Genomic DNA, 11,102 nt, shown 5'->3' with positions numbered 1-11,102 from the left:
TAATCCGTAGTTTCTGTTTCTTAATCACAGAATATACAGCTATTGTTATCAAAGTTTAACCACCGTCTAAGCAGTGAGTCCAGTGACAGTTTGATTTTTTTTTTATTATTTTTTTTTAATTTCTCTCAGGCAATTCTGAACACACCCCACACCCAGCCGGGGTCCTTTCATAATAACAACATGGCTGCCCTCTGCAGAGGCAGACACCGGTGGAAAAGGACTAATTGTTTGCATGTTTTGACAAGAAACCTGACAGGTAACGTGACGTTGTGTTCTTGTATAGAAACATGGAGCGGACCTGTGTGAACAGTTGGAGGTGTTGTCAGCGCACAGCTAGTTACACACCTGGAGAAACAGACGTAACGTTACCACAATTTGGGGATTTTCTGTCGTCAAACAGTTATATTTGAGGTACAAGGCAATGAATTGAAAGCTAATTTAAGCCAAACTCATTTTAAAAATGTGCTGTTTTAAAGCTCTTTGCTTAAGTGATGCACTACTCGATGGTGCCCCACGCACTGTGGATGCTGAGGTCCATTTCAAATGACAAACAAGTAGCCTAACCATGTCTACATTTATAATTAGTTTAAACTAGCCTATATAAACTGTCGTCTGTGTCAGAGGAGCAAAATGACGGGAATAACATCAAAAACCGATACGTGAAGATTAAATAAACGCTAGTGTAAATATAGTGACTTGTGGTGTATATTGAGAGGGAGTGGAGAAAGTTACTGCGTCACATCACAAAAGTAAATCCAAATGAATGAGCCAAGCGTTTGAATGATGTTAAAGGACAGGTTCACAGTTTTTTTTAAGTCTCTCTTGAAACAACAGGCAGGTGTCCAAATGAACATGAACATTAAAATAGTTTTTTTCTCGCCACAATCATTCCTTCTGTTCATACTGACCATTAGCATATTCCTTCATAATGCACTTACAATGTAAGTGATGGGGGACAAAATCCACAGTCCTCCAACTGTGCAAAAATGGATTTAAAAGTTTATCTGAAGCTAATATGAAGCTTCAGTCGTCCAAATGAGTCAAATCAAATAGATATCTTTCAATGTCACAGCCTTTTTAGTGTCAAAGTCCCTCTTTTTGTTACTATACTTCCACCGCAGCTCAACAGGGAAACACAAAGAGGCGATTCGATGCTAAAAAGACTGTAAATGTAGCAGATATCCACTTGATATGACTAACTCAGACTGCTGAAGCCTCATGTAAGCATCACATCAACTTTTAAATGCATTTTCATCACAAAATGACTGTGTGGACACACTGCAGATTTTTGGCTCCTATCAATGACATTGAAAGTGCATTTGAAGGGGATCTTTTAACAGCCAGTATGAACAGGAGGAATGATTACAGCGAGGAAAACCTCTCTCACTGTTCTTATGGACACCTGACTGTTGTTTTAAGATACACTTGAGAAATTGTGAACGTATCCTTTAAAGGGAAATTAGCCAATTTTCGACCATTATTGTATCATTACAATGTGGGTAGTATATGCAAATGAACAAAGTTTAACTTCCCTCCATGTTGCCTGCACCCAGAGCTCCCTGCTCATTTGCCAGCAAAAGTCCGCTGGACTGAGGAGATCTTCCTCAGACTACAACTATGTTTCGTCATTTTCTGTAGTGGTGCCTTTAAGGACTGTCAAATGTGGATCTCCCGAAACACTACGTCTACCATATAACACCAGCAATAGGGAGAAGTAGACACTAAAACATCGTACTACTAAATACTTTAAATATCAGCATATTTGGAAGAACACTAGTTTCATGTTACAAGGCCGAATATTGCGCTGTGGAATCAGATAACAGTGTGGAAGAGGAAGGGACCCCTGGAACTACGTTACAGCTGCAGCTGAAAGATAGGCGCTGCAGCGGGGGTAGCTTTGCAGCATCGACTAGTGACCGATGAGGGTCGTGAGAGAGAATGGACACAGACTGAAAACTCCTGACTTAGTTTTCTGACAGAATATTATATCGGACTTTAACTCTGAATACAGAACAGTGAACAATGACTGTGTTAAAGGTGCAGTGTGTAGGATTTAGTGGCATCTGGCTTTGAGGTTGCAGATTGGTACAAACTGAATACCCATCATTGGTTTGTCCATTCTGGGCTACTGTAGAAACATGGTGGTGCAACATGGTGGGCTCCGTGAAAGAGGACCTGCTCCCTATGTAGATATAAAGGGCTCATTCTAAGGTAAAGAAAACACAACAATTCTTATTTTCAGGTGATTATACACTAATTAAAACACACTTATAAATATTATATTCCATTTCTGCCAAGTCTGTTCCACAAGATGCCACTAAATTCTAAACATTGCATGTTTAAGTTACCTGGAAGTTAACTTTTGCGCCTGCATCCAGCTTGAGCACAATCCAGGGTCCAGCTCCTTGTCGTCAAGTATAGGTAAAAGAAAGTTTTTGGTTGCATCCATGATTGTTTCCCAAAACAAGCTCAAATGGAGACGGCAGACTCAGAGATGTTTTTACTGTCCATCATCAGCTCTGGCTTGTGTGCACCCGTGCAGCTCAGTAAGTTTGCACACCGGTACAATATATCCAGACTCAATGAGGAAAAACATTTTGTAAATGAAAATAAGACTCAGTAAAGAGATATAACACGGCTTGCTTAACGGCTGCTCTGCTGGCCATAAACACAATGTCAGTAGAGTCAGTCAGTCTGATTGGAAGGGATGTGTGCAGTGCATTCTGGTTGTTGTAGGTTTCTCCCTTAAGAGCAGTGTGGGCAATCTACAGCCTTTTTCTCAGTTTGCTCTAGTCATAGGGCACCAATTTAAAAAAATAATTGTTTTAATAGTTTTAAAAAATCATCGTATTCACTGTGAATTTTCCCTTTAAGTGTGGTTTCCTTATGACATTTTAAGCTATCTAACTCTATCTTAACAACTTTATATGTGGCAGGGAAGTATGACTATGACCTGGTGGTTATTGGCGGTGGGTCAGGAGGGCTTGCCTGTTCCAAAGAAGGTGAGATCTTTTCAAATGCCTGTGCTTAATGTTCCTCTATGCTTTGCACAGTGATTTCTATCTAATAATAACCTGATGATATATATTTGTGGTTTACAGCTGCACAGTTGGGACAGAAAGTTGCTGTTTTAGATTATGTGGAGCCATCTGTTAAAGGTAAGATACATTTTCTGTGTTGTCAGTTACAAAATTACAAAAACAAATTTCCACTCAACATAACATGGAATTGAGATTCAAAGACACCATCGTAAAGTATGTGAGAAATTCTTTTCCAAACAGGCACCAAGTGGGGTATTGGTGGCACGTGTGTTAATGTTGGCTGCATTCCTAAGAAGCTCATGCATCAGGCTGCTCTACTTGGCGCTGCAGTCAAAGATGCTAAGAAGTATGGCTGGCAGATCTCAGGGCCAATCTGCCATGACTGGTAGGTCTAAACCAAGTCCAATATTGTACGACAGTGGCTCATCAACTTAAAGGAGAAGTGATACTCATGCTGAGACGCTGTCAACATTGAAAATGAGTGGCTCAACAGCACCATCTAGTGACATAACTGCAATAGAACAAAAGACATTACTTGAGGTTAGAACATTAATTCTGAATGGGAATGATATGATTCATTTCTCCCAAAGGTACACATAGTGCTTTAATTGTTCACTCTGTTCACCTTGCTCATTTCATTCATAACCTTTAGATGATCTTTTCTACACAGTCCATAAGGGAATATGAGACAGCTCACCATCTTTTTTTATTTGATGGCCTAACAGCTATTGTTTGGGCTTCGTTGTTTTTTTGGTTCCCCTCATTCAACTATGCATGTGAGCCAACAAACCCACAGTAAACATCTTTTCTGCTGTGTCATGTCAGTTCAGAATTGCAGTGGTCTGGTCTGTTTATACTAGAGCTGCTACAATTAGTCTATTGACAGAAAATTAATCAACAACAGTTATGATAAATGTTTAAGAAATGTTTAAGCTGAAAATGCCAAATGTTTGGTTCCAGGTTTTTGAATGCACTCAAACATAAGAATCTGCTGCATTTTTGAGTTTTCCGTTATAGTAAATGGAAAATTTGCAGGGTTTTGACTGTTGGTCAGGCAAAACAAAGCATTTCAAGATGTTACATTGGGCTATAGGAAATTGTGATGGTAATTTTTCACTGTTTTCAGATGTTTTATAGACCAAACGATTAATCAGTGAATAGAGAAAATAATCAACAGATAAATCGATAATGAAAATAGTCATTATTTACAGCCGTGGTTCATAGTATTACCTCTTGTGTGTTTTCCAGGGCCACCATGGCAGAGGCTGTTCAAAACCACGTCCGATCTCTCAACTGGGGTCACCGAGTTCAGCTCCAGGACAAGTAAGTGACATCATCTTTCATTTGATAATCAATTTAAAGACAGTAAAATAAGTAGGAATTAGGGAGTTACTCCTCCCATTTAATTTGAGGGTTGGTTCATCTGACATTAAGAAGTTACTGTAGGGATTTATAATGTCCCATGATACTGTTTTTTTCACTGGCTCTTACCACCTACCAGGAGTAAAAATATCAATCTGGCTTCTTAAGTCAATCTCTAGTGCTGTGTATGTTCGACTTATGGCAAAAGCTGAAATTTCTGTAAAATAATCTTACATTATTTACTCTGATGTCTGTTTTTTTTTAACTTTTTGCTCATTTTTATGGCATGAGTTGCTGAAGGCTGTACCTTTCCGTTGGTACACACAGCTGAAGGATTGATAGTCAGCGACCACATGTTGATTGAGTAGCTGGCTGGAGGGCAAACAGGTGTTAACCTCAATGTGAATGTACCCGAGCTTCACCTGCAATAATATGAATTGAATGAGATCCTTTTGCTTCAGCATATTAGTAATGATCCTGATACGATTTAATTTGATTTTAATGAACAATAAACCAAGTGAGCTTTCAGCCTATTAATTACAAACATACTAATAAATGAGAACGGATGTTAAATGAATGTCCTACTTTTAATCAGTAATAATTAAGCAATAAACTTGGTGTGAGTGGTACTGAGCAGGTGAATATTTAAAAATGGCAGTTGTGAGTACAGATACAGTATGTCAACAAAGACTGTCTGTATATTGCTTAAATTAAAATGTCTTTCTCATACTGAGCTTATACTAAGAAGATATTCTTAAATTAATTAAAAACAAAAATTAAAATGTACAGTTTAAATTGAATGAAATACTGTATGTTAATATAAAAAATGATTATTACTGAATTTAACTTCCATTTTCCAGTCCAGTGTTATGTATATGGCAATAACTCACTCTCTAATGCTGTATATATATTTTACACACTGTGGCTCCCTTTTGGTTTAGTTGTCATTTCAAATTTGAGTTCATTAATTGAAAACAAGAAGGAATGAGTTATAAATAAAATAGCTAATACACATTTTTATGATAAAAATGCAATCTCTGTTGGCTCAGTTCACTCAGCCTCACCCTCTGTAGACTTGAAAGGCGGCTGCAAAATGTCAGTAGTTTACTTCTTGAATGGGAACCGAGGCTTTGGTCAGCTTGATTTCTTAATTATACAATTAAAGTGTCCATAGAAACTGCTGTCAAAGCATATACTCAGTATGTATGACACTGATCCATAAAGAGATATGTAGCATTGAATCTACTGTACATCCCCCGTCCTCTTTGTGGCAAAAGAGAATATAGTAACTTACAGAACCTCTTCTGTTGTTCAGCCCTGTAATGGTTTTATTGGTAACTTCTTCTTTCATAATTTTTTTCAATATATTTTTTTTCTGATTAAAAGATGTAGTGTGCAGTGATGTGAACAGTAGGAATTAGTAGCTAATAATCAGAGGGAGAGGGAATGACAGTGGGGTAATGCTTCGCCAGCAGCAACCGGCTGTTTATCTTCTGCTTTGCAGGAAGGTGAAATATCTGAACATCAAAGGAAGCCTGGTGGATGAACACACCGTCAAAGGACTAACCAAAGCAGGGAAAGAGGTGGGCAATTATTTATACATCCAGGAAGTCAAATTGATAATTGCAAATCAGTTTAAAAATGTTATGAATGCCTTCTTAAAACATGTTTTACATTGTTTTATGTAGCTGATTTTTACTTGCATTTTTTGCAAGTGAAATCTTTTTGCATCCTTTGTTTGCATACAGAGGATGTTTTTATACATATTTTACAATTTTTTATATTTTTACAGTTTTGATTTTGCTTGCACTTTCTATTTTTACTATTCTTTTCCTTTTAATAAATTTAAATATCTGCATTTAGATGAGTTTCATGTTTCTTTCTGCTTCTTATTAAATCAAAGTCATTAAAGTGCAAAGTCTTATGCATGCCCCCATTCCTACTGATAGCAGTGTTACTTGTTTCAATGGTTTTAAAGTGTTTCCATCATCACCTTAATGCAGAATACTGTGGAGACCACTTGCTTTCATTTGACATTTCCTTGTTTTTTGAAGGATATGAACAACGCCTGTTACTTCAAAATTTTCCTCCCTCTCATACAGACGATCCTGACTGCCAAGAATATTGTGATTGCTACGGGTGGACGGCCGAAGTACCCCACAAATGTAAGTATCACTGTTTTCATCATTCACCCCCAGGATATTTTTGTCTTTGTCTGCCAGTGTGTGTTTGTAGACAAATGAGAAAATGACAACCTACAGCGACAGAGAATCTAAAACCACTGAAGTGGAGATTTATTATAATACTGTTTGCATGCTTTATACTGGTTGTAGTACACATACCAACCTTAACACACCCTCTTTCCTTGTTTGTTTTGTTGAACATTATTGATAGATCTGTCCATAGTCGATTTATAGCTTATTAGTTCTGTTCAAAGCTTTAACTCTTATTCCAGATCCCGGGAGCGATGGAACACGGCATCACCAGTGACGACATATTCTGGCTAAAAAAGTCACCTGGAAAAACGTGAGCGCACTCTCCACCTACCCACACACACACACATATACACACACCTTATATTAAATTGACGCAATCAGTTTTTGTTTTTCCATCCTGCCACCAGTGGGGTTTTTTTTGTTTTTTTTTTTACTGACATGACAGTGAACCTTGACGCAACAATTTGGCTACTGCTTCACCCCTAACATAATGATATCACCCTTGAATATGCATACATTTTAACACAGGTAGGATAGTTGTCGTCACTCTCTACACAATGAGATACAAGGGAAACAGAACCTCTAACCTGTGCAGTATTAATGCCTTGCTCTTCCCACCATGCCACCTCACTCGCTGACACGACACGTCCCGCTGTCACGCACTGTAATCATTCATCAGTGACATGCAGTTTGTTTTTCTCTCTTCCTGTCAGCCTGTCCTCGCCTCATGATTCAGATTAGCAGCGTGCATCCTGACCTTTACTGAACAAGCCCTTTAATCCAGCCATTTAGCTCCTGTCATCACCTAGTTAATTGGTCTTTCCCTGACGTTTCCTCTTGGCACAACCCGTAGACGGTGACTAGTGGTTGCGGTATACCTGGGTTGCAGTGGTTGTTTGCTTCATGGTGACAGATAAGCGGAAATAATTATTCCGATATTCAAGCTATTTATGAATCTAGGTTGTCTTCGCCTGCATCGGGCACAGGGTTTTTAATTGTCTTTATTTACATTCTTTTTTTAAATGCAGATTTTGATCGTTTTGGCTGATAATTAGTGCTGGTGTATTTTTTAACAGTGGCTTTAGAGCATCTTGTTCCATTGTCTGTTTTGTTTAAGATCATCAGTTCCTTAATAATTTTTCTATCAAAAAATGTGTACAGTAGTCTGCTATTCAGCTTTTCGACCACTTGGTGGCAATACAAAATCATTCATAGTGAGTAAGTCTTTTTTTTGTGGACAGCGATGATCAAGGTGAGTGCACTGTAACCATCCTTAAACAATTACCACCGTAGCATTCACCCATTCAACAAAACACCTTTGTATATGAAGCAGAATTAACCACTCAGAGAGACCACTTGAGCTCAGGAAGTGCTTTGATGCCAGAGTGGGAGTCCTGTAACTCCCTGGAGGCAGAAAGTGGCTAGCTGTGAAATAGCGTTAGCTTTGGCTTCCTCTATAAGGGCACTAAACCACACACACTAGTCGGAGCTGGTAATGTTGTTGTGCTGCAGAGCTGTCAGCTGTGCAGGTGAGGTCCGAGAGGCTGTTTCTGCAGGCAGGGATAGAGTGGGAGGGGGTCCAGGCGAGTGATGGGTGTCTAATGGGCCTTGGAGCACATACACGCCTGAGTAACAAAGTTGGCCCCGGGGCCGAAGCCCGGAGCTGCCTGCCATCATCATGTTAGCAGGAGACAGCACTGAGCACGTGCCAGTGAGTTGGAGCAATATGTAGGATTGTGTAGTGGGTCTAACTCTGCGTTGCGTTTTGTAATGGACTACACAACCCATAATTATCTTTCAGCAGCATAACTTGCTCGCAATTTTAGAGAAACAAAAGCATTGTTAGGGTCTCTCTTGCATCAATGCTCTCTGAGTCTTCCCAGGAAAAAGTCCTGCACAAAAAGAGGGAAGAGTGCCTATATGCTCACTAACATCCCAAAAGGATAAAGAAAATTTTCAGAAAACAAATTAAGATATTCTTTCAGAAAAAGAATATATGGTCATGCATAAACTCACATACCTGCAATTGTTGAGAAACAAAGTATTCACAGGGTCTCTCTTACATAAATTCATTCCTGTGCCTAAATAATACCATTAACAGAGTCACTAAATGTCTCACACTAGCCAACATGCTCACAACAAAACACTCAGTACTGTAGTATTGTAAGCTACTAGGCAGCCCTGCCACACACATGCCTCAACAAAGCGCGACACATGAAGTTTGTGTAATTAAACAATCACTTCTTGTTAAAACACAGAATATACCTATTTTATAGGAAAGTGTTTTCATTCTACATTACAGCACATTTACTCTACTAAAAATGTAGGAAATATAACACTTCAAATGTTAATGTGCTCCTGTCAAAGTATATAGTTCAACAACATACACTGCTACATTTCCACATACTGTATATCGGTTTGATAAATGCCAGGCCAGTTAAATGTCATCTACATCAGATAAGTATTTGGAAATGTTGCAGTTTGTTTAAATACAGTTTTTATTTATTTATTTATTGTATCGGTGATCAATATTAATGAATAATACTGCTTGCCCATGAAAAGCCCCTCTTGAAAAATTAAACATTTTGATCAGATTTCAGTTCTGTTGTTTTTCATTATTAGTAATTGTGTGTCTCTATCTTGCTCTGACAAGAATGGAACAGGAAAAATATTTTGGCATTAAAATGTAAAATTGTGCTTATTGACAGGCGTCTTGGAGTCTGTTTTTCAGATCTACAGTTAGAACTTTTGCATTTTTTAAACCAAACATTACTAGACAAAATAAATGAATCAGTTGTTGTGTGATTTAATGGTCAAATGGCTCGTGGTTCAAGCCATCCTCTTTGTTACATTGTCATGCAGCCCGTGTAGCTTTGGCAAGACTAAAAACCAAAACGGTGACTTTAATCTGTAGCCCATGAGACTGGTCAAACGGAAACGCTATCAGGAAATGTAAGAAACATTGAATAAAAAATATCAAAGTTGGACTCACATCAAGCTTTTTGCAACAAAACCTACCCACATTGTCGACAGACACACAAGAGTATCCGAATCCAGTGTGTTTTTTAATTTGTGTTGAAGCTTCTGAAGAACTGCTCAAGGTTAGCAAGCAGCCACAGACGGTGAAGTCTTGGCCAGAGCTCCCAACCACACGCTACCACTCCACTGTCAGGGGCCAAGTCTCAAGAGTTTTATAATGTGTCTGTTTGTTTTGTGGCTCCTTGTCCAATTTGTTACCTCAGATTAGAGTCCAGCTGGCATAAAAAATGAGTTGTATCACACAATAACCACACGTATGGACCAGCCAGCCTTACTATTATTCTTCAGTAACTCCCACATTTATAGTTTTGAGTGTTTTAAGCCTCTGTTATGTTCCTTAATTCAGCATGGCACTTTATGTCAAACATAGATGAAAATCAAAGCGGAGAGCAGAAAATGGATTGATGTCTCTATATTTTTGTGCAGCTAAGATATGATATGCTGAAGATATGCTGAACTGACTACACTATAAAATCAAATCGTCAAAGCAAGACTGTCAGAGATTAGATTCTCCTGATCTTACCTAAACAGTGAATGCAATTATATTACTGTAAGGTAATTTCAGTATGTGTGGTACATTATAAGCTGGATATAATGGTACTTACAGTATAGTAAATGCTCATATGGACATGACCTGTTTTAATTTGGATGCTTCTGATTTATCTTCGGTATATGCTAGGTTTGTCCCCAGGCTGGTGAACAGAATGCATGTTACAAAGGTTCTACTCATTAAGAAGATACAAGCTTATTTGTGTAGCTGGTATGTGCAGGATTGTGATATATGTTATGTAACTGTATCTACATTCAGTGTACTTGCATTGAAGCTGAATAAACTGTTTTGCTGGTAGAAAAATGTGTTGCAGCTGTACAGACTCCAGAACAGAGTGAAATACAATCAAACACAATGTGGAAGAAGAAAGGGTAGAGGAAAGGAGACAGTTTCTCAGTGATGAAAGTGTAGAATCAAGCTAAAGCTTTCTGCCTAATCTTCTTTAAGCCACTTCACAATACGTGCTAAGTGCAGCTGTGCATTACACAGACATTGGGAGGATGGGCACTGGGGCTTTTAGTGGTTAATGTTAGCAAGGACAAGGGCAGGATGTGCTGCAGGCACCCCGAGCTGTCAGGTGGAGCAGACCTAAGGTATGGAGGTCTGGGTTGTAGCGGTAAAAACAAGGGAGAGAGAGGGGCCTCATCCATGCGGGTGATGGGCTTCACTCAGCGGGCTGATGTGTGGACTTGAGCCCTGAACATGGCACACCCCATCCGCAGGGATTAGCTTAAACGCTAGCAATTAGCCCTCCTCAACATTGTAGATCTCAGGGTTGGATTTGAAGTGTGATTCACCTGGACCACACACACACACTTATACATACACACAAATAGCTTTTACTGGCCCCTTTTTCTACATTTTCTTCACACCTCTTCACTTCCCTCAGAGGTT

The 11,102-nt window shown here is 38.8% G+C and overlaps 1 protein-coding gene across 1 annotated transcript in view; it reads left to right on the top strand.

Annotated features, from left to right (window-relative positions):
• The first annotated feature begins 152 nt into the window (after positions 1-152).
• The window catches only part of txnrd2.2 (thioredoxin reductase 2, tandem duplicate 2), a 29,475-nt gene continuing 18,525 nt past the window's right edge, over positions 153-11,102 (top strand). The window contains exons 1-8 of the mRNA XM_044364794.1: positions 153-256; positions 2,937-3,002; positions 3,102-3,158; positions 3,282-3,426; positions 4,290-4,364; positions 5,908-5,986; positions 6,506-6,568; positions 6,859-6,929. Of these exons, the coding sequence (XP_044220729.1) occupies positions 181-256; positions 2,937-3,002; positions 3,102-3,158; positions 3,282-3,426; positions 4,290-4,364; positions 5,908-5,986; positions 6,506-6,568; positions 6,859-6,929 (632 nt within the window). The 5' untranslated portion in view covers positions 153-180. The remainder of the gene's footprint in view (positions 257-2,936; positions 3,003-3,101; positions 3,159-3,281; positions 3,427-4,289; positions 4,365-5,907; positions 5,987-6,505; positions 6,569-6,858; positions 6,930-11,102) is intronic.

The sequence above is a fragment of the Thunnus albacares genome, chromosome 2 (assembly GCF_914725855.1).
Source record: "Thunnus albacares chromosome 2, fThuAlb1.1, whole genome shotgun sequence".
Taxonomy (NCBI): Eukaryota; Metazoa; Chordata; class Actinopteri; order Scombriformes; family Scombridae; genus Thunnus; species Thunnus albacares.
This window is presented reverse-complemented; position numbering and strand designations above follow the sequence as displayed.